Below are 22565 nucleotides of genomic sequence, written 5' to 3'. Positions count from 1 at the left end.
GAACCATTGAAGTACGGAGTACCGAGGTAAGTATACACTCTACACTCTATTATGTACATCTATCTACTCCGTAAGTAGTTCACTATATGTACTTTACATGTAGTACAGTATATATAACCAGGAGTTTAATAACACAGGAACTCCAGTCCAAATTTTTCAAAACCAAAAAAAAATCCCAATTCATTCAGGGGATCTCCACCTTTTTTCATATCCATGGTTCAGAGTGGAAACTATTGTACTAGTACGATCTGACCAATATTTTTCAATTTGGTTTTCACAAGTTCCAAGGTTCGAAGGTTTTTTTCATTTTCTGGGTTTAGTTTAGCATGTGTCCACTTTAAACGTGTGATATACTTTTTGTGCCCCCTGTTCAGCTCCATCTTCTCTCTTGTATACTCCGTATACTCCATACATACTGGACACACTGGACACTATTTGACCTTGAAAACGCCCCGTTAATTATTATTATAATTTTGGGTTTAATTATTTTAATTATTTTAATAATTTTGGGTTTATTTGGGTTTATTTTTGATTACATTTTGATTACTTTTTTAAGACCACTCCTTTCGCCTTGTTTTTTTCCCTTCTTCCCCCCCACCTCTTTGTTTCCTTTGAGTCGATGTGGAAACGTTCACCTAGATCGGAGGACAACTCTGGGAACGACTCAACTCAACACAATCTATCTGAGCTGGGTCTCCTAGGTCGGTCCAAAAAGTCCAAAAGTAAGTGTATCGCGGTGTCTCTCTCTCTATCAACATCGGCATTTCCAGTCTTGGACCAAATGTCCTAGATCTGAGACCTATTGTGGCCTGTTCTAGATGCCTCATGGGGCAGGTCCGAATAAAACCACCCTCCCCTGAGTGTTGTTTGGAGCTTTTTTTTTTTTTTTTTCTCTTCTCTTATATCCACATCTTCAATCCTTCAGTTCCTTCAGTCCCTGCAAAATACGCCCAATCTGTCATTAGTCTTGAAGACCCCCACCTTGCTAACCAGATACCTGCGACGCGCAGAATTTCAATCGCAGCCAGAATCATCCTCGCGTTCACCTCTTCGTTCATTTCGTTCATTCACTCGAGGCGTGCTAGACCGGCCTAGCAGCAGTCTTTCCAACCAGACCGATCTCACCCGGTCAAGAGCACCGACTTTCACATCAATTAATTCTGCTTATCCAGATCGTGTTGGTCAATCTGCGCATTCAAATCGCTCACGAACATCCTTTCATTCAAGATCGGGACGGACAACAGGGCCAATGGAGGTAGATCGCACCCACACACGGAGGGAGAGGACTTTTGTCGGAAGTGAATGCGCCGTCTGCGAGGAACCCCTGGAGCATACCCTACGGGGCGAGCGTGTTCTACAGCTCTCGTGCTCCCATGTCTCCCACGAGGCCTGCTTTTATGAATTTCTGCGGGAATGCGATGGACAATATTGCCCAAGCTGCAATGCGCCATTGGCTTTGGATACAAGTCGCGGTGGAAATGTCTTGGATATCGGTATGTTCCTCGTGCGGGGTTCAGAGGGGCCCGGAATGCTAATGTCATGTTTACCCAGAGAAAATCAGTAATATCGTTCGCTCAGTGACGTCGAATGATACCGCTACAGTACGCAGTGGCTTGACAACACCCACTCCATGGGAGCAGTCGAGTCGGCGAGCACCGAGTGAATCCGGCAGTCGCTACACCTCGGGTACCCGAGAACCACTAGCTTACTCTTCAACGAGGGAGCCATCCTACAACCCCTCAGCAAAAGAACCATCATACAACCCTTCGAGAGATCCATCCTATAATCGACGAGATAGCCGTGATACCAGCAGCCAGCGTGAGCGCGTAGAGCGATTGACCGTGGGATCTAATTCTCGTCAACCCCACTCCCGGAATGGCAGCGCGGCTGGATCCTCGGGTGATTACAATGAAGGCCAGCACACTAGCAGCGGACGGCGCCATGATTACGATGTTCAGGCCATGGAGTCAGACCTTGGCCCTCGCCCTAAGGTCGCCAAGAATCCCATTCCCGCGCCGATGGTCACCGTTCGAAGCGAGTTTCCGACTATGAACCGATCCCGCCAACAGCAGACCCTCACCTGCCTGATTACGGTCGAAGTGCCAGATGCAAATTGGCGCCCTGACCTAGATGACTTACGACACACACCTTCGGGACAGTCGCAGCCGGATGAGCCATACACAGGACGATTTGGTGGACAAGATGCGCGATCGATCCAGTATGAACCGACGGAGAATATGGAAGAAGTGGCTGAAGAATTGCGCAACCGGGTGGACAATTGGCACGGTCTTGAGTTCCAACGGTTTGGCAAGCTGCGCCTCCATGGACACATGCGCGTGGGCAAGGATCGGGATTCCTGGCAGGAGTTGGAATGCTATCTCTTTGGAGAGATGCTTATCTGTGTCAAGGAGAAGAAATCACATGACCCCCAATTCGATGCGAGCGGGCGACGCAAGCCTGCTCGTTGCAGCCTCAAGGGCTCAATTTTGATTAAGAAGCATTTGAAGTCCATTGAGGTCTCGCAAGATGAACCTATTCTCTCCTTGAACCTTTCTGTCGCCGATCTACCCTGTTTCTATCTTCGCTTCCAGAAACGCAACCAGCTTGAAACGTGGCGTCGGTCTTTGATCGATTTGCACCCAGAGGCCATTTCACGCCACAATGACTATGATTACGACAACTCGGGGGCGGAGGAAGATGACTACCGCGGTAGCCGTGGAATCCAACGACAGGCTTCTATCAATTCGTCTTATGGTGCCGGAAAATCCATCAATACCGCCATTACAGACTACACCAACCCCGACTACACCAACCAGGACGCAGAATTCCCTGCAATCAACACTGTTCATATTCCCCTCGATCTTGTCGTGGTCATTCCGGTATCCTCGTCTATGCAAGGCTTGAAAATTACTCTCCTGCGTGATGCCCTCAAATTCCTCGTGCAGAATCTGGGCCCTCGGGACCGGATGGGCCTGGTGACCTTTGGATCGAGTGGTGGAGGCGTGCCCTTGGTTGGTATGACCACCAAGTCCTGGGCTGGATGGCCCAAGATCCTTGAATCGATCCGGCCGGTTGGCCAAAAGAGTCTCCGTGCAGACGTGGTTGAAGGTGCCAATGTCGCCATGGATCTTCTGATGCAGCGCAAATTCAACAATCCCGTCTCGACCATTCTTTTGATCAGTGATTCTTCTATCTCCGACCCCGAAAGTGTTGATTTCGTGGTTTCCCGCGCCGAAGCCGCCAAGGTCAGCATCCACTCGTTTGGTCTTGGATTGACCCACAAGCCCGATACCATGATCGAGTTGTCTACCCGCACCAAGGGATCTTACTCGTACGTGAAGGATTGGATGATGTTGCGAGAATGTGTTGCTGGATGCCTGGGCGCGCTGCAGACAACCTCCCATCAAAACGTCAAGTTGAAGCTCCGCCTACCTGAAGGGTCACCCGCCAAGTTTGTCAAGATTAGCGGCGCTCTTCACACCACGAAACGTGCAACTGGCAAAGATGCCGAAGCCGCACTGGGTGATCTCCGATTCGGTGACAAGCGCGACGTCTTGGTTCAACTGGTCATCCAGCCTGACAATGCCACGCAGGATAACATGCCGCAAGATCCGTGGGAGAGCCTAGTTTCCGGACTGGAGGCTCTCGGCGGCGGTTCCGATGGTGACGAGACACGAGTGTTGAGCGTTGAAGAAGTCCCATTGATTCAGGCTGATCTCACCTACGGCGACCTGCTCCGCGATGGCCATCTTACCCACTCTCCCCGCCCCTCCCTCCTGGCCATTACCATGCTGCCCCCTAACCCTCGGGCTAAGGGCCATCGATCCTCGACCCCTCCAATTCCTCCCCACCCCTCGATTGTACAGCGTCGCATGGAACTACTCACTTCCGACATGTTGACCCGTGCTCTCACTCTGGTTTCTCGGGGCCAGCATGATCGCGCGATGCATCTCCTTAATGAAACCCGCAGCATCCTTAAGGGCCTTGGCAAAGGTGGCCTACCCCCTCTGCCCCCGGGTGCTTCCCGGTCCGACAGCGATGCCGATAGCCGTGATGACACCCCTGTCTCGGCCACTTCTCCTAAATCGTCTGGTTTCGGCGGAACCCATTCATCTGGATCAGACACCAACACCATTACACCATCTTCCGCGGTCGATGCTCAGACGATGATTGCCCTGAATGCAGATCTGGAATCCTCCCTAGAGTGGATCAACCACCCGGCAGTCTTCGGGCGTGATTCACGCAAGGCAGTGCTACAGAGCATTGGCGTGATCTCCTCACAGCGTGCCTACACCTTCCGCACTCCATCCGAGGCTCACTGGGCCCAGCGTGTCTCTGGTGTGCGTCGGTTGACGGAGCGATCCCAAGACTGGCGCGAGACTGGTGATGACGCTTTGACGGAGGAGTAGGGGGCCAACTCTCTCTACAACTCAGCACCTATTTTTTCTCCCCTAATTTTTGATTTTTGAAACGCCCCCAATTGTCTCATATTCCCGACTTTTACATACCGCTCGACGTATTATTTTCCCCCTTTGCTTTTTTCCCCTTTGCGATTTCTTTTGCCATCCCTATGATACCACTTTGTTCCCATGACTACGCAACATGATACCAGGGGCTTTCCAAGGTTGTTCTTGATGTGTTTCCGCTGTATTTGGACATAACATCTCTGTTTCTATGTAATTGCTCTGACGCTCTCGGCTATGGTGCGCGGGTGGGATGGGGTTCTATCGGTTTTCCTTTTTAACTTGTTTGGACATATGACGATTTACCCGACTTCATCTTCTTTTTCTATACATCTAGCCTTGCTAGTTTTTTTCTGAACCTATTAGTTGCCTATGATTAGTACATACCCACTTTATCGAAACTGTCCTTTGCTTCCAGCCAAACAAATATCCTGGGCGGATCGACTCACAGGCCAGCCTATGTACATATTGTGAGAATTTATGGTACACCCCAAGAGGAATAGTAGACTACATGTGTAGCCAACTATGTGACTTAACTTGAAGAAGAAACTAGGGTATCCTCACAGGCCATAAAGTGGGGATTTTGGAGGTCCGACATGACGTTGTTCCCAGGTCGGTCATGAAGAATGGGGAAAGTGGCTGCTTATCGCCGTGTGGCTCAGTTCGACCTTCAACCTGCAACTTCCCCGGAGAGGTCTGGTTTACTCAGACCATTGCAAGTTGAATTTTTTTCTTGACAACGTTTGCATAAGGGGCAAGATAGGGTTCTCAACCATGATCCGTCAAGCCATGGCGCGCGCTTTCCGTAGCGCATGCGCATACCCTTTCTTATCGCCAAAGCCCTCCACCCACCTCAAGGCCTCGCTAGCAGCTCAAACGTCACGCTCATACAATACTGCAGGGCCTCGAATCTTTACTCGTTGGGTTACCTCTATGCGCTCTCAGATCACACCCATACGACAACCCCGACCCCAATCACAACTCTCCTTTCGCACAATTTCCCCAAACAACCGGCGCACTTTCTTCTCAAGCCGCCAATCCCCCTACCAACAAAGGCAGAACCAATACAATCGATTCCGAGGCAGCGCTCGTCAACCTATCGTCTTCCGCTTAGTGCAGAATGCAAAACCGCACCACTTTGTTGCGATTGGCGTGGGGATATCCGGACTTTATCTATACAACACGGAGATAGTGGAGATGACCGGTCGACGACGGTTCAACTGTGTCTCTCGTCACCAAGAGCTCAATATGGGCGAAGAGAGTTACCGCGAGGTTCTGAGTGCCGAGCGTGGGAAGATCCTGCCCCATAACCATCCTCTTACTCGTATGGTTGATGGTGTGCTGCAGCAGTTGATCCCGCAGGTGGCCATCGAAGGCGCTGATTGGAAGGTTCATGTTATCAAGGATGATGGAATGGTTAACGCTTTTGTACTTCCTGGGTAAGTTTTTGCTGGGTCTGTGGTGTTGATGCTTGGGTTCTATAGTGGTGGACATGGCTAACATTGTTTTACTTCCCTTAGAGGAAAGGTATTCGTCTACACGGGTATCTTGCCCATTTGCAAAGATGAAGATGGCTTGGCTGCGGTGCTGGGACATGAGATTGCCCATGTTGTAGCTCATCATCCCGCAGAGCGTATGAGCAACAGTTTCATTACGCTGGGAGCTGTATTCGCCATCTCTTTCTTGTTCGATGTCTCCGGGCAGTTTTCTTCTTTCCTTTTGAATCTCATGTATAGTTTGCCGAACTCGCGGACGCAAGAGGTATGGTTTTTCTTTTCTCTTTTGGTTTTACTATATGATCACTTGATTAATTTCTATCTCCAGGCTGAAGCAGACAATATTGGATTAAGTATGAACTCTTGAAATTGAGGATCAACTTGCGATTATGTGGCTAACAATTGTTATCAGTGATGATGTCCAAAGCCTGCTTTAACCCCGAGGCAGCTGTCAAACTGTGAGTCAATATGATAGAATGGATAGCGTTTAGGCCTTTGCTAATAATTCATAGATGGGCTCGCATGCATGAACAGGAGAAACAGGCTCCCCCGCAGTTTATGTCCACTCACCCATCGGTAGGTTTGGAGAATACCTATCAAGGGATCGTAACTAACTCACCAGTAGAGTTACAACCGAATGGAAACCATTCAAGGATGGCATGACCCCCTCCCCTGCGTTGACTTATTTGTTACTAATTTGATCAAATAGGCTTGACAAGGCCGAAGCAATCTATGAGGAGAATGGATGCAGCTCCGTCAAAGGATACAGTAAGAGCTTCCTTTCTTTGTTCCATATACTAGATTGCTAACTTCTCCAGTGCCTGGTTTCCGAACTGCTTATAATTCGCAAGTCTCGTATTTGAGATGACCCACAGAGCATCCGAGTCGATAGTGTATTGATGGTAACTGTACAATAGCATTAGCAAAATATATCAATAAACATCCATGAAACATAAAAAAAAAAAAAAAAAAAAGCAAGTAACATAAATGAAACTAGAAGGATTAAAGATTGTATTGTCGGCGATCTATAGCAAACGCCAAGCATCTGGGCAACTGGTGGGCTCCCCCTCGTGCAAACCGAGCAAACCCACCACCGCAGCTCCAAAAATTGCCCGGCACAACAGCTCCATCCACTCCCTCACATTTAACCCATTTGATATCCAGTCGCATCTACTTCGGACGCGACCTAATATCATGTCGCTATCAATTCCCGGTCCCTCCCAGGCGGGCCTCTTCAAGCCCGGGTACCAGAGGTGAGTTCGAAAAGTCGGGAAGCCCGAAAACCCACCGCAATAGGGACCTCCTTATCTGGCGCCCCTCCAAAAAAGAAGCGAAGCAATTGACTGATCTGTGTTCCCTGCCTTATAGCCACGATGCCGAAGATGGAGCCGTTATCCGTAACATCGAAGCCTGCCAGGCTATCTCAGGAACCGTCCAGACTTCCCTGGGCCCCTATGGCCGCAACAAGATCGTCATCAACCACCTGCAAAAGATGATTCTCACCTCCGACGCGGCTACGATCCTTCGTGAGTTGGATGTTGTTCACCCCGCTGCTAAGCTGCTTGTGATGGCGAGTCAGCAACAGGATGCGGAGATGGGTGATGGTACCAACTTGGTTATTGTATTGGCCGGTGAATTGTTGAAGAAGGCAGAGGAGTTGATCCGTATGGGTCTCAAGACGAGTGATATTGTTTCCGGATACGAGAAGGCTCAGAACTTTGCCTTGTCCGTTCTAGAGGGTATGTTATTCCCCTTTATGATTGGTTTTATCGAAATACAAATGAGGGAATTGTTTCTGATTCCGTCCAGAGCTCGAGGTCGACAGACTCCAGGATATGCGATCGGCAACAGAATTGAGCAAGGCTCTCCGCACAGTGGTGGCCTCTAAGCAGTCCGGCACAGAGGATACTTTGGCCGCGTTGGTTGCGGAGGCGGTTCTGGCTGTGTTGCCCAAGAACCCCCTTAACTTTAACGTCGACAACGTGCGCGTCGTTAAGATCATGGGTGGTAGCTTGGAACAGTCTAAGGTGGTGAAGGGTATGGTCTTCCCCGGGAGCCCGATGGAACTATCAAGAAGGCCACCAAGGCCAAGGTCGGCGTTTTCAGCTGCCCCATCGATATCAGCCAGACCGAGACTAAGGGCACAGTTCTCCTGAAGAATGCCCAGGAGATGATGGACTTCACCACCGGTGAGGAGGATCGTCTGGAGATTGCCATTAAGGAGCTCTACGACTCCGGCCTCCGCGTGGTTGTTGCCGGCTCCACTGTCGGCGACTTGGCCATGCACTACCTCAACCGCTTCAACATCCTTGTTATTAAGATTCTGTCTAAGTTCGAGCTCCGTCGTTTGTGCCGCGTTGTCGGTGCCACACCTCTGGCTCGCCTGGGTGCCCCCATGCCCGATGAGATGGGCCAGATCGACATTGTCGAGACCACCGAGATTGGCGGTGACCGAGTGACCGTCTTCCGCCAGGAGGATGCCAACGCCATCACCCGTACAGCCACCATTGTCCTGCGTGGTGCCACCCAGAACCACCTTGAGGATGTCGAGCGTGCCATCGACGACGGCGTCAATGTCGTCAAGGCCATCACCAAGGACCCCCGTCTCGTGCCCGGTGCCGGTGCTACTGAGATCGAGCTTGTTGAGCGCATCTCTAACTTCGCCGACCGAACCCCCGGTCTGCCCCAGTACGCCATCCGCAAGTTCGCCGAGGCCTTCGAGGTCGTCCCCCGCACACTCGCCGAGTCTGCCGGTCTCGATGCCACCGAGGTTCTCTCGCGTCTGTACACTGCACACCACCGCACCACTGCTCCTGGTGAGTCATCTTCCGAGGAGGATGAGGAAGAAGGCAGCTCGTCTGAAGAGGAGGAACCATACTGGACTACAGGTGTGGACCTTGAGATTGGTGACTCCGACGGCACTCTGGACACTGTCGAGGAGGGTATTCTGGATCTTATGGCTACAAAGATGTCTGCGATCCGTCTGGCCAGTGAATCTGCCCGGACGGTGCTGAGTGTCGACCAGATCATTGTCTCCAGACAGGCAGGTGGCCCTAAGCCTCCGCAGGGTGGAGGTGATTGGGACCAGGACTAAATTTTTAAAAAAAGGAGCGATGAGGGTCTGGATGCTGTTTGATAATATGAGGCCTATAGATCTTCATACGATGATATGCTTTTTGAGAACTATACATTATAGACTGACTCTCACTTCCTTCTGCAATGAAAAGTAACCCAGAATAGCTGCTATACAATTACTCTACGAACCATTTCCGGCAATTCGACGGCAATAGTGCGGTGATTATCAGACAACCTCCGCGGTATTATCCAGCTCATATAAAAACCCCCATTTGCATCTTATAGAACTTACCAAGTTTCAACTCAACTGTGTCACTCACCATGAATGAAACAAGTGAACCAAATGGCATTGGCGCGCTTACTTTTACTCCTTTCTTTTCGGCCAACATTATACTTGCTGTCCTCTTCGCTATACTTCTATCTGTACATATGGCACTGACGGTTCGGTATTGGCGCTATTACGGTTACGCCTTCGGTATGCTTAGTGGCCTGCTCTTGGAGCTTCTGGGATGTATTGCCAAAGTCCAACTTTCACATAATCGAGCAGATAGAAGTTCATATATCATGTGAGAGGCTGCCAAATGCATCAGATATGCATCTGTTTCCAAGGTTGTTTCTTTTCACTCACATCCTTTTCGTCTGTTAGGTACATCATTGGCCTCACGCTTGGACCTACGTTTCTTTCGTCTTCCCTATATCTCAGCATCTCTACACTCCAGCGACAACATGAAGCATTCAAGTTGAAATCAACCAGCCCTCGTACTTTCTCTATCCTTTTTATTCTTGGAGATTTCATGTGTCTTTGCTTTATTGGGGTAGGCGGCTCTCTTGCCGCTATTTATGCATCGAACCCAATAGGCGTTGACCTGATGATTGCGGGATTAGCCAGCCAGGTGGTTTGGACGATGATATTTTGTATTCTTCTCGCAGTCATATATTTCAAAGCCAGGCATATGACTGTTGGAAATATGAATTACTTCATACTTGGTGAGTTTCTAATTTCTTGTTCTCTTGTTTACTTTTCTGCAGAATGTGAGCCGAAGTTAACAAAGTTGACTTTATATGACTCTAGGTACAACAGTAGCAGCCGCTTGCCTTTTTATTCGCTCATGTTGGCGGGTCGCTGAACTCAGTGGTGGCTTTAATGGTCCTCTGGCCTCAAAAGAAGGGGTTTTCGTTGCTCTAGATAGTGTTCCGATTATCCTCATGTCAGCTATGCTCACCATGCTTCACCCAGAACTTTGGTTTAGTGGTGATAGTGCTCAAGTGGTAAAAGCTGAGCATGACTTGCGTCCTTTCACGGAGGACCAGAAGTAAGTCTAGAGGTATTCATGTAAAAGTGAAAAATGTTGGCCTGTTATCTTATATCAAAGTGTAAACTGAGTCTCAGTTATATCAATGTATGGTGTTACTAATTGCACATCCGCGGTATGATATAATAAAGCTTCATTTCAACTTCTCAAGGAGAGAACTTATTTGATTGTCAAGCCGCGTAAGGATTTTGACAGTGTCACCGTGAGATGATGATGCTGCGATAGTATCTCGTAAGGTCTGGGCGGCCTTTACATACATTTTGATACGGCTTTTATCCGTACTGTTCTCGCAATATTCACTACCGGATCCCCCGCGAGACACATCGGAAGGCTCGCGAAGGACCAGCTTCTCAGCATGAAGACACACCCAAATGCACATACCGGCGCAAATGTTACGGAGTATTGATGGTGCAAGGTCAACCAAGGGCTTGACCTCGGCTGAATTGACCGCTGGACATTGCCCAATCCACTGGCACATCTCGACGACATCCTGCACGGCTTGTAGACACTCGTACTGAGCACGGAGCTTGATAATCTCCGCTTCGAGTGATGATTCATCCCGGAAGCCGTATTGGGTGATACAGCTCTCGATTTGCATGTAGCAATTAATCTCTAGAAGCCATAAAACCGCGCGCTGCAATAGTATATGTCGGTTACTTGGAGTCGATGAGATGCTCTGCACACCTCCCACACCCTGGCCGGTCACCTGCCTTTGTAAATGTGACGGGCAGTTGTGATTGCGCCAATGGTGAAGATATTCGTAGATTGAGCGCACTTCATTGGGTTTGACACCACCAGCTCTTGCTGTTGCATTGCAGAGAGATCCCACAATTTTGCGTGCAATAACAGCCAAAGCAAGGATGGAATCTAGGTAACTGCCGGTCTCATGTTGAAGGATCCTTTCGCAATTACAAATGTCGTTTTCTGGGATATAAGATGCGGTCTTGGTATCAAGGGAATGGAAAGCATCCAGCCCGTAGACGTGCCAAAAAAGAAGCTTTTGGCGCTCTTTCGCCTGTGCAAACTGCACTGACATATCTGCGTCCAGATCGTAGTGTTTAGAAAATTGCAAGGTCATCAGAACAAGAGAGTCATGCGTCATAAAGAGATCACCAAGGTGCGAACTAGGGATCAGATCATGTGTTTCGTCGTAATCATAATCATAATCGACCATAAGTGCCAAAGACTCGAGGTTATCAAGACGAACTGAGCCACGGCTTGATGCGGAGGCTTGTGCCTCCAGGAAGCTTTCTTTGAACTTGCGAGCAATATGGCCTTGTATCTCTGATTTGCCCGCAATGTCAATGAAGGGCAAACCACGACATGCAACGGAAAGTAAAACCGCCGAGCTACAACGGCGTGCATGGAAGTCTTCCCAGAATGCATCTTCAATCATGATAGGCATGCAGAGGGCTGCAAAGTCGAAATATGCGTGTAAAGCCGCGACGAACAATGTCGGATCAATGACCGAGCTCAGCCAGGGTTCCAACTCGGAAAGTGCGTGGGGATGGGAGGAATTAGATGGCTCAGTTTGGGTCCGGTCCGCAGTATTGGGCTCTACTGCGGGAGATGAAGGTTGTAATCCGCTGGGAATGGTTGAACGCGAGGTATTCTGCATCGGTGATGGAATGTCACCCAGGAAGATTTGGTCTAGGAACATCATGCTATCTGAGCAGAGTTCGAATGAGGTATCCACGAAAAGGCTTTCTGGGGTCTGATCGAATGTGAATGTGGAAGTTGTTGTGTTTTGCGATGGCATATGCGATAGAGCAGGCGAGTTCGTAGAAAAGGGAGGACTCAGATGAGATGAGACCGCACCCCGACCACTGAGTGACGAGTCACCACGAGACCGCTGAGAACGTTCTTGCTGTCTTTGGTGGATACGATGACCACCAAGGCCATCCACTGTGCATTCAACTTGACGCGAAACACATGAGGAACATGTTGCGTAACCATCGCGAGCTCGGGAGACACGATCGCACTTCATTTTTCGACCATGGCAAAAGTCGCATGATTCACGCTTCGCTCCTCGCTTGAGACGCATTATTACCTAGAAATCTAGTGACACCCAGGGAGGGGTATCATCGTAAAGTCATTGACGGAAGTTATTTTCCTCCGCGGATATTTCGTGGAAGTAGGAGCGGATATCCGGGATTTGCACGATAATCAGTTTATTCCGCGGCATATACTCTTGACAGCAGGAACGTTTATTGTTTTTGAAATAGACCTACAAGGCTGAAAGGAATACAGTCTGCGCTATTATGGAGGTTTGTACACTTTAGTAAATTGAATATAACGAAAGGAAACGATGTGATCGGAAGAAACATTGTGCCCATAAGTAAATCAACTAATTTGGGCTCGGCAAATGATCAACCAACTCTCTCAAGTGTTCGAAGAAGACCTTTGCATTCGACTTTTGTCGCCAGGTGGTCCTCCATTTCAAAAACGAACTCATCCAACGGCCGTTGCCCATAGACAAGTTGGTCAACACCCTCCCAAGCCTGGTAACCGCGTTCAAACAATCCTGATTGACTTGTCCCAGAAGTAGTATTGTATACTGCGCGAAAAATGACTTGATCACAATTGGAAATACCCGTCGGATAGAGACGGACTGATTGCAGCCCACTTCCTGTGCTTGCGGCATAATCCTGGGCCACTTGTAGGAAGTCGATAGAATTGCTTTTCCACTCCCGAATCACCAACCCTGGCTTTTCATCAACCGCAATGATCAGAAGATTGCCAGGTTGATCGGTGATTTCGTATCGGCCAGCAAACTGTTGGGCTGACTGTTCTCTTGCGGCAGTAGCGACGCCTGCCAAAACCGTATCTTTAATAACATCTGCTAATTTCAAACCCAGGTGACTGTCTTTGCCCACAGTTAGAACGGAGAAAGAAATACCGTAATCTGGTATAAGAACTATCAAGCTTTCGTATGATCCGATGCTGCCCCCTTTTGTGTAATAGTCAACCACATGGTCGCGGTCTGCCTGTCGATAGATCTCCCAGGGTTGGCCAACTGAGGAGTATAAAGACGATGTATGGGTAATCGGCTTTAGCCACCTGCGCGTAACCACTGGAGGAAGTTGCGTGCTTTGTAATATTGCTTTGCCAAACACAGCAAGATCCCGTGCACTGGAATATATTCCACCTGCACTATTCAAAATTCCTTTTTTAGCAAGTTGCTCCTATTCACTGGAGCAGGAGCAAGAGGTGCGAATACTCACGGCATATCATCCCCAAGTTCTAAATCCCACAGACCTTCTCCTATAGCGGGTATAGCACCGTTAAAAGTCCGACGGTTTGGAAGCATAGGTATGTTCTAGACCGAGTGGACGAAAGATTGAGGCCTCAAGAGCGTCAGAAACCGTCATGTTCGTGACATTAGCCGCGATATATCCGAGAATCCTGAAAGCGGCATTTGAATAGGCTGGTGTTTCCCAAACCGGGAAGATCGGAGGCTGTTTGTCAAGACCGTGGAGAAAATGTAGAAGTTTGTATTTGAGAATGAACATAAGGACCTGGCATATATGTAAGCTAAACTTACCATTCCTTGAGCACAACGGCTGGGACAAGCTCCCATCACAATGGGGAATATCTTCGTCTGAGAGCTTAGGCAGGCCCAGTTCTTGAAACGGAAGATTCAAACCAGCTAGGTCCGCATGATTATCTATAGGCTTGCGTTAACATGTGTTGATGGACAAAAATTTGGGTATCATTCGACACGTACAGTCACGTAGAATTCCTCCCATTTGACCGGCAAGAGCTCCAACGGTTATTTCATCCCATTTCACAGTTGGGTTGGCATTATAATCGTCATTAGCGGGTAGGCCATCTAGATATCTCCAGATGGGTTCATTCAAAAGGTTGTGGCCTCCTTGTAGAAGCAGCTGATACACGGTAAAAAGCTTTGAGATGCTACCAATCCTGAAGACAGTGTCCGGACCCACGTTACCTGTTCCGTTCGGCGATAGATCATTCCCTGTGTGATAGTAATCGAACAAAGGAGATTCTCCAAAGTCATGAATAGAAAATCCGCAGATGGCGACGGAATTTTCAGTCTCCTGCCCAAATGCTGCATTCAAAGCTGTTGTGATATCTTGGGCCATCTGGCCCAAAGAGGAAGACAGAGAAGGACTCTTTGAGATGTTCACAGGAGCAGTAAAGACTGGGCCGAGAAAACTGTCTCCACCAGAAGCCTCGGCCAATATTGCACCGCTCAATGAGGTCAAACCACTTGTAAGGATGGATGCAAATCGCATGTTCGCTGTGTGCTCAAGTCAATGCCCGAAGAGGAAATATGCAATTGACAAGTAAATCGAATTGCCCTCTGGAGCTGACTTGGAATTTATATCAGTGAGTCCCATTGTATTTCCTCAAGCGCGGTGATTACCTACGTTTCTACCGTTTAATCACCGCCGGCGGCGGATATTTCCGCTGGATTTCCACTGAGGTATCGGCTGAAATATGGGATATAAATCCTTGGGATGAGATACATAGCGGAGAGGAAGATAATATAAATTGGTGTCAGGGGCCTTCATACGTTTGGTATAAGGGAATGAATGTATATCTCTTAGAATTCCCTATATTTAGATACCATCCATGGATTGTATACTAAGACACGGGATGACCTAATCAAGTATAAGATGGATGTGTAATCTTGTTGGCCTGATAGATAGACAAAATGCCTGAGGCATTATATATCACGTGCCACTCCCAGATTTTCCTCGAGTGTTTCCTTTCGGTCTTGATATCAACGAGCCGCGATTCCAATCCCCACCACTTTTCTCCAATTCCCCTTTCTCTCGAGCTTCTCGCCCCTTTCTCACCTCCGCCATGTCCTTCTCCACCCAGGTCGCAGCCCGCTGCGCCAGACAGCTCTCCGGCTCCGTCCGCCCGTCCTCCCTGCGCATCGCGACCTCCGCTACATACCTCACAGCCCGTCGCACACCCAGCAGCCGGCGATGCGAATCCACCCAGGCAGCCCCTGCTGCTGCCACCAACCCCAAGATCTCCCAGATTGTCGACCAGATCAGCACATTGACTCTGCTCGAGACTGCCGATCTGGTGTCTAGCTTGAAGGTGTGTTTGACAATCTACACATAACCGATGGATTTCCAAACGAGACATGCGAACCCTGCATATATCTCCCTATCTACATCATCACTCTACTCAATTGAGGTATTTGTCTGAAATATGCTAATCAAAAACTTTGGTACAGACCCGCCTGAACATCCCCGACCTTCCCGTTGGCGGCTTCGCCATGGCCGCTGGTGGTGCTGCCCCCGGTGCGGCCGCTGCCGTTGAGGAGGAGGAGGCTGCTCCCGCTGCTGCTGAGAAGACGCTGTTCAACCTGAAGCTCGAGTCATTCGAGCCTACCTCCAAGCCCAAGGTCATCAAGGAGATCAAGACCATGCTCGGTCTGTCGCTGGTGGACAGCAAGAAGTTCGTCGAGTCCGCGCCCAAGATTCTGAAGGAGTCTGTGCCCAAGGAGGAGGCAGAGAAGCTCATCGAGACGTTCAAGGCTCTCGGTGCCAAGGCGACTATGGAGTAAAACAGCTGTGTTATTATTTAGGCACGGGGAGGGGATAGATTGGGAAGAGAGTCGGGGAAGATGTTGTTGCTCTGGGTCTTTCCCTCTCTTTTTCTCTCTTTGGGTTCTTGCTTTTGAGAGATCTTGTTGAGCATTTATTGTGTTTGGCCTGGCAGATCAAGGCAAAATGTACATTATACGCATTGTGTTCTGAGACCGTCTGGTACAGAGGGCTCGTTTGGTTAATTGATGCATTTAGCATATCGATGCTATTCTATTACTTTTAAAACTCGTAAATATCTTTGAATACTAGTTTTGGTGTATCAAATTGGTAGATCTAAATATCGGAGTAGCTTCGCCGTGAAGTTCCCGATCTCCAGAACTTCAACCAGAAAAAACCTCCCCTCACCTACTACCTCCACCATTTGCCCTCCGCACTCTTTTTCATGGCGAAACCATTGATTTCGCCGTTACAATGGCGTCAATTAAATCAAGCCCTCTGTCCGACAGCCCACACCTTGCGTCACCACCGCGCGCAAGCTTGCACCGCTCGAGCTGTCACTAATAGCAACACAACTACCTCGAAAAGATCCTTCCACACCACTCAAACTCGATCAGCTATCAGGCCTTCTCGCAAAGCACCATCTGTCCGAAAAGAAGCGAGGGAGGGGGTACCCCGGAATGTGTTGGTAGCCCGGGGCGGAGTGAAACTAGACCGTGATGGGTTCTGGAATAGTTATTGTACTGCGCATGTTGAACCAACGCTGGCTGAGTTTAAGCAATTCACACGCCAACTTTATGAGACTTATCAGAACCTCATACCGCCGGGTGTCAACATGGCGACGTTCGCGTCTGTGGGTGAACAGTTGATCAGGCTATCGCACTCGCAGCTCCCTTCCGCAAGTCTGGTTCGGAGTATCTCAATAGGTGAGTTTCAGATTCAAATTACTATATAGTGTGAAAGGCTATGCATTGGATATCTTGATACTAACGATACACATTGTTATAGATGTCGACGCCGTTTATCGAATCGCGCTCATTCTTGCGGATCTTCAAAAAGGCCAGTACGTTTATCAATGGGCATTGACCAGCTGTGCGAAAGCGAATTCGCGTCGAGCCCTTGTCGAACTCGTGAACCGGTATATCAGTACGGAAGGTGTGGACATTTATCAGAATACCGAGTGCATAGCGAAAGTCAAAGACCTGGCTCTCAAAGATGAATTCCCTCATGCGATTATGCTATATGCCAAACTGCTCATCTGGCGCGGTGAGAACGCAGAAGCCGCCCGGCTTCTAGAGCAGAAGATTCTACCATATCTGCAACCCACTCCCAAATACCCTTCCCTGTGGGAGGATATAAAGATGTTGAACAACTTTGATTCACCCTGGCGGATGTACGCCGTTGCTGTTGAGAAGGAAGAAGGTCTGGCGGGAATCCAGAGGGCCACGCGCAGGGCCGCCCTGGAATTCCACGACCCAGTGGCCATGACCGACTATGCCATCTCGGTGTTGGAAACGGATACCACCAATAAATACGAGGTGTATGAGTCGTACATGGCCGCCGCTGCGTTGGCGGGACATACTCCAGCCTGCTTTCACCTTGCCAATTTCTATTACCGCACCTCTCAAGGCGAATTTACCACCGAAGCAGAGAGAAACGCCAAGGCGAGGGAAGAGGCCAATGCCGCGCGCAGCGCCTTGTTGAGACGATTTGAACCTATAGCAAATTGGGTTTATACATTGTTCAACCAACCAATGGAGCACGAAACATACCGCATGCTCGCGATGGACTGGTACGAGCTTGCTTTTGATAAGGGGAACAGTGAGGCTGGGTATATCCTGGCTATGCTCTTCCGCGAGGATGGCAATATGGAAAAGAGCCGTGAGGTGTACAAGCTTACTGCTGAAAAGGGGCTTCCTACCTCATTGTCCAAGAAGAGCCTGGTAGAGATGAGAGATAAGTGGGAAGACCAGACCTTCAACCCTGGTCTACCTCCTAAGCTCTTGAGGCTTGCTTAGATGGCCTAGAGATATTGTGTTTATATATCTTCTGTATATTCTTTTTTGCTTATATCCCACTATGTACCATAGCAATGTTTTTTTTTTGGGCCATGATTGATACCTTTTCTTCTATATATCCCCCGCTCCCAAGCATTCATGTCTCATGTCGCTTATTCCATGTTTGGATTGACAAAAAGAGAAAGCAAAAACAAATCAGAACCGTCGTTATGATTGAAAAAAAAAAGAATCAAACGCCATCCCATCGCTGTTTCATCCCCGAATCCAAATCTCCCTTTCCTCATGCCAACCCGACACAAAGCCATTCACAGACTCCAAACCAACATGTTATTTGAGCATGATAGTATCAACACAACAAAAGAAAAGAAAAAGAACCTCCCCCCAAAATGACAAGAATCCCCAACCGATCACCGCCTTTTCTTCCCCTTCTCCTTCCCATGCCCTCTCGTCTTCAACTCCACAAACCCAAGCTCCTTCAACCCCTCCGCAAGAATGGACGAATCCCTCATCCCAGGAAAATCTTTCGCAGGATACACACGGAATGGGTTAGACCACGCCTCCGCAAGAATCGGCATCGACTGCCCCGTATCCTCAACAGAACCCCAATTCATCAACCGGAACTGGAGCCTGTAAAGCCCCGCCGAGCGAATCGAAAGATCTGCAAAAATGAAAAAGGTCGCTGGTTGGTGAAGACGCGAGGCGGCGTGGTTGTAGGCGTTGTGGAGGGGGCTGTCGAGATGAGAATCGGTTATGGAGGATGGGTGTGCGGGTGCAGAGTTGGGGTCTGGGTCTTCGTCGACGTAGAAGGGGGACATGAAGGCTTTGCCGGATAGTAATGGGGTTGAGAAGTTGTCATCTGTGCGGGCGATGCCGTCTGTTTCCCGTTCTCTTTCTCGTTCTCGTTCTCTATCGTGGTCCCGGTCTTGGTCCCGGTCGTGATCGCGCTCGCGCGAATGTGTTTCTGTTGGCTCGGCCCATGGTAGAGAAGGCGAGACGGGGAATAGTAGACAGCCCACTGTGAAGCGGGGGTCTTGGAGGAGATCCCGGTCATCTTGGGAGTTGGAGTCGAAGTCGGTAATGAGGATCTGCACAATTGGGGGAGGGTCGACTGGGCGGCGGTCTCTGTCGCCTGCGCCGCAGGCTCGTGCTGCGATGGGCTGCTGTCGGATGTGGAGATGGTATCGGGATTGGGTAGATGGTCGTCTGGGTGGTGGAGGAGGTGATGGTGATTGTGGCTCTGGTGAATGGTGAAGGAGCTTGTCGAAGCCGTGTGGCATTCTGTAATTCGCATTTCGGGATTGTGGTTTCGAGTCTTGGTGGGTGGTGGCTGAGATAGGATTGAATGGGTAGGTGGCAGCGCTTTTGTCTGACCAGACGGGGCTGGGCATGGCCGTGGAAGAACTGCTGTGCCTATATGGATTTCGTGGTCAGAATGTGGTTCTTGTTCGAATGTCTCTCCGCGTTGTGTAACCTGTCACAGATGTGACATGGGAAGGGGCGATTGTGTTTGAAATCTCAAAACCAAAGACATCGCATCAGGACGGACCACTGACAGATAGAAGTGGTTCAATCGACAGAAACGAAAAGAGAGGGACTTTACTGGGAATCCACGTCGTATGTCCAGCTCCGGTGACTATCATAGTCACGGGCATGGCTCGAAGTTGGGTATGTTCTCTCTTCATATGGGTTGTAATAACCGCGGGCATCAGAGCTTCCCGGGGGTTGCTGATATGTTCGCAGAGGGAGCGCTTGTGGCGTAGGTTGTGTGTTCATGTAGGCATTGTCGGACGAGAGCATATATCGTGGATCTGCACTTCTCTCGGGAACAACCAAGGCAGGAAGCCTTGGACCAATGGGTGGCGCCCCGAGTATAGGGCGTTCATAGCTCGTGCTCTGTATGATCTGTCGAGGTTCATGTCGGTACGGATAGGACATGGGTATCGAGCCGCGGTGTTGAGTGCGGGGGACCGAATCGATGTATGGCCGTTCCGGTGTGGAATTCCCACATTGCTGTGGCGGTGGCCTCGACATCTATTGGGGACGCAAGTGCCAACAGGTGGTCCTTGTATTATAGTTTAGATATTGCCGTATTCGGGTTTGTTTCAGATGAGGCATTGAAATATAACCCACGAAACGGTCAGATAATCAAAATGAGAAAAGAGTCAATGTCCCAGGCAAAATTATGTATGTTGGGAGTGGAAAAGAGAAAAAAGCACATCAAAAATGCATATTCGGTCAATGGAGGCATCTGATAAACGGCATGTGAATGCAGCTGGTTAACAGTAGCTGATTAACAGCAAGGCCTCATGACACGGTTTTGGTATGGTTCTTTTTTTTTTTTTTTTTCTTCGCTGGCGCTGTGAGATTGGATCTATACTTCCCTGGGGGGGATTTGTTGGCCACCGATTTTCCTCAGGAACCGGGAAAAAGAACGTCCACAAGCAAAATTTAAAACACCCCTGTCCGGTTTCCCCGGGCTATCCAATCACCCGAGGGCTGGAATATGACAGGGACCCAGTGGGAATGGCACCAACAGGATGGATACTCCGTCCTTTTCCTCGGGGTTTAGTCGAAACACATCTTGGATTGATGATTGATGCCCTACGATTGGTGCTGTATCCACCGATGATGAGAAAGGGAAGAGCCGGGGGGAACGGGCCGAGCGGGTTTTGCCACGAGAAGGGGAGACCAGTACTAAGTGGGCGTCTGTGGACATGGGTGTGTGGGCTGTGCCTCCATGGGAATGGTGCGTGGAGTTGGATGAACTAGGGACTTGTTCCCTGAACCTGACAGAAACTGGCGGGGATCTCTAATCTCTCGAAAGACGGTCAGACAATTGAATATGAGTGGAAGTTGTTCTGCATTGTGGAACTCGCGTGTCTTCCGTACAACTGGGAAGGTTTTCCTGGGAATCGGGTGCTTCGAAGTATCTCGTGTTGTCAGTGTACAGTCATGTTGCATGAGTATTTGCACCCCAGTACTTCCGTCACTTCACCGCTATTCTATACCGCCTACCTATTCCTACTAGTATACTACGCGACTACGCGCAGCGCGCAGTATACTAGTATTATACAGGCTATTACCCCCTCTTCTTCCTATTTTTTTTACCTTTCTAACTCTTTCTCTATACTCTACTACTATGGCCCGTGGCCCAGAGCTTCCACCGCACGTTCGCGAGCGTATATGTGAGCTAAAACGCTCAGCAAAATGGGGTGCTAAACGTATTCAAAAGCACGCGTACCCTCATATCCCTCTTTCAACTATTCATTACACCTTACGCCAGGAAACAAAGCGCTCCCATGGTATCTCAATGCCTCGCCTTGGTGGTCCAAGGAAGCTTACTGAAGAGGACCGAGATCGTGTGTATGATGCTATTCAGTCCCGTCCTGATATTACGCGTGAGGATCTACTTGCTGAGGTCGATTATAAGGTTAAAGCGCACTCAATCTGGCGTTTAACCCACGAAATGGGCCTTCGAAAATGGCGGAAGATGAATCGACCCTATCTTACGCCTATTCACGCTGCAAAACGTCTTAATTGGGCCCTTACCTATCGCCACTTTACACCTGAGGACTGGAAAAGGGTCTTTTGGTCGGATGAGACTACAGTTGAACGTGGACAAGGTGCTCGGAAGGAGTGGACTTTTATTCCTCCTAAAGATCAGCTTCAAAATCGGAATTCCGGTATTCAAATGACTAGACTTCGGCACAACCCACTCTAACCCGGACCCAACCCAACCCAACCCAACCCAAAATGGGTTTTGGGTCCATTGCTTCGACCCAACGATGGGTTTTGGGTTATAGCTCATAACCCAAAACCCATTGGGTAACCCATTGGGGCCCCAATATAGTGTAAACCAGACAAACAGACTTCTAGCGTGTAACTGCATAATTAATGCATTTTTTGCTTGTAATATTGAGTATTTTACTTACAGCGCTCTTCTAGAAAAAATGAAGAATAAATCAAATAATTGAACCAGTATGTATTTCTCTAGTATTGCTCAAAATCCTCATCTGCCCTACTCTTACGCTTCCTCCCTGAGGCCCGTCTCTGAGTTGCAGTCTCTGGTAACTCTGGCTCTGTCACCTCTATATCTATATCTATTAAATGAGGAGATGTCTCTCGCAGTCTATTATCTACTCCTTCTTCCTCTTCATTATCACTAATTAGGTCAAGCTTAGCATCCTCTATATATTTATCGTTCTGCTCCTTCGCTGACTCAATCTCAGCTAGTATAAAGAACTGCTCAAGCTGCTTTGCCTCAGCATCCTTAATATTGAATCTTGTTGCACATAGAAATAACATAAGCTCCTCGATTGTTTCGGACTTAAGACGACCACGGCGGTAGTGACAAACATCCCGAGCAGTATTGAAGAGCCGTTCGACACCAGCACCAGTTGCTGGGATAGAGAGAATATCACGAGCAAGTAACGCAATCGCAGGGAAACGAGATTGGTTCTCCCGCCAGAATTGAAGAGGTTCAATATCAATCAGATCTAGTAGTATAAATATATTAGTATTATCCTGTATAGGGAAGAAATAGATCATGAACATACCACTATCGAGATATTGAGTCATCTTATCACCAGCTGGTTTTGCGGATATCTTGTTACTCTTTAGCATCATGTTCAGCCTAGAACTAGATGATGCTATTGTTGGAGTATTAGTC

General features: G+C 48.9%; 8 protein-coding genes across 8 annotated transcripts; 5 read left to right on the top strand and 3 right to left on the bottom strand.

Annotated features, from left to right (window-relative positions):
• Positions 1–600: 600 nt before the first annotated feature.
• N7487_001224 (VWA and PH domain-containing RING finger protein) lies at positions 601–4409 on the top strand (the record flags this gene model as incomplete). The annotated part of the gene is made up of 3 exons (XM_056868972.1): positions 601–722; positions 966–1493; positions 1552–4409. The coding sequence occupies exons 1-3, from the start codon at positions 620–622 to the stop codon at positions 4407–4409; spliced, it is 3489 nt and encodes a 1162-aa protein (XP_056733756.1). The 5' UTR covers positions 601–619.
• An 828-nt stretch (positions 4410–5237) lies between these two features.
• N7487_001223 (chaperonin-containing T-complex subunit CCT8) lies at positions 5238–9053 on the top strand (the record flags this gene model as incomplete). Its single annotated transcript, XM_056868971.1, has 11 exons — positions 5238–5902; positions 5984–6224; positions 6288–6312; positions 6372–6417; positions 6472–6539; positions 6669–6727; positions 6778–6814; positions 6957–7212; positions 7328–7698; positions 7769–7996; positions 8107–9053. 11 exons carry the CDS (start codon positions 5238–5240, stop codon positions 9051–9053), a joined length of 2943 nt encoding a protein of 980 aa, XP_056733755.1.
• Positions 9054–9355: 302 nt separating this feature from the next.
• Positions 9356–10345, top strand: N7487_001222 (uncharacterized protein; the record flags this gene model as incomplete). Its single annotated transcript, XM_056868970.1, has 3 exons — positions 9356–9600; positions 9681–10021; positions 10107–10345. Coding segments are annotated over 3 exons (825 nt in total), but the record flags the coding sequence as incomplete, so codon positions are not given.
• Positions 10346–10480: 135 nt separating this feature from the next.
• Positions 10481–12391, bottom strand: N7487_001221 (Zn(II)2Cys6 transcription factor; the record flags this gene model as incomplete). Its single annotated transcript, XM_056868969.1, has 1 exon — positions 10481–12391. One exon carries the CDS (start codon positions 12389–12391, stop codon positions 10481–10483), a length of 1911 nt encoding a protein of 636 aa, XP_056733753.1.
• A 325-nt stretch (positions 12392–12716) lies between these two features.
• On the bottom strand, positions 12717–14606 carry N7487_001220 (Beta-lactamase-like protein; the record flags this gene model as incomplete). The annotated part of the gene is made up of 4 exons (XM_056868968.1): positions 12717–13500; positions 13572–13611; positions 13892–14014; positions 14075–14606. 4 exons carry the CDS (start codon positions 14604–14606, stop codon positions 12717–12719), a joined length of 1479 nt encoding a protein of 492 aa, XP_056733752.1.
• Positions 14607–15180: 574 nt separating this feature from the next.
• N7487_001219 (mitochondrial 54S ribosomal protein bL12m) lies at positions 15181–15898 on the top strand (the record flags this gene model as incomplete). Its single annotated transcript, XM_056868967.1, has 2 exons — positions 15181–15426; positions 15566–15898. The coding sequence occupies 2 exons, from the start codon at positions 15181–15183 to the stop codon at positions 15896–15898; spliced, it is 579 nt and encodes a 192-aa protein (XP_056733751.1).
• Positions 15899–16323: 425 nt separating this feature from the next.
• N7487_001218 (uncharacterized protein) lies at positions 16324–17896 on the top strand (the record flags this gene model as incomplete). The annotated part of the gene is made up of 2 exons (XM_056868966.1): positions 16324–16804; positions 16887–17896. The coding sequence occupies 2 exons, from the start codon at positions 16324–16326 to the stop codon at positions 17894–17896; spliced, it is 1491 nt and encodes a 496-aa protein (XP_056733750.1).
• Positions 17897–18303: 407 nt separating this feature from the next.
• Positions 18304–19284, bottom strand: N7487_001217 (velvet factor family protein; the record flags this gene model as incomplete). Its single annotated transcript, XM_056868965.1, has 1 exon — positions 18304–19284. The coding sequence occupies one exon, from the start codon at positions 19282–19284 to the stop codon at positions 18304–18306; it is 981 nt and encodes a 326-aa protein (XP_056733749.1).
• Between the last annotated feature and the right edge of the window lie 3281 nt (positions 19285–22565).

Source organism: Penicillium crustosum (genome assembly GCF_028827405.1).
Source record: "Penicillium crustosum strain IBT 35664 chromosome Unknown utg000001l_segment0_segment0, whole genome shotgun sequence".
NCBI lineage: Eukaryota > Fungi > Ascomycota > Eurotiomycetes > Eurotiales > Aspergillaceae > Penicillium > Penicillium crustosum.
Note: the sequence above shows the minus strand (reverse complement) of the source record. Positions and strands in the feature narration are given on the sequence as shown.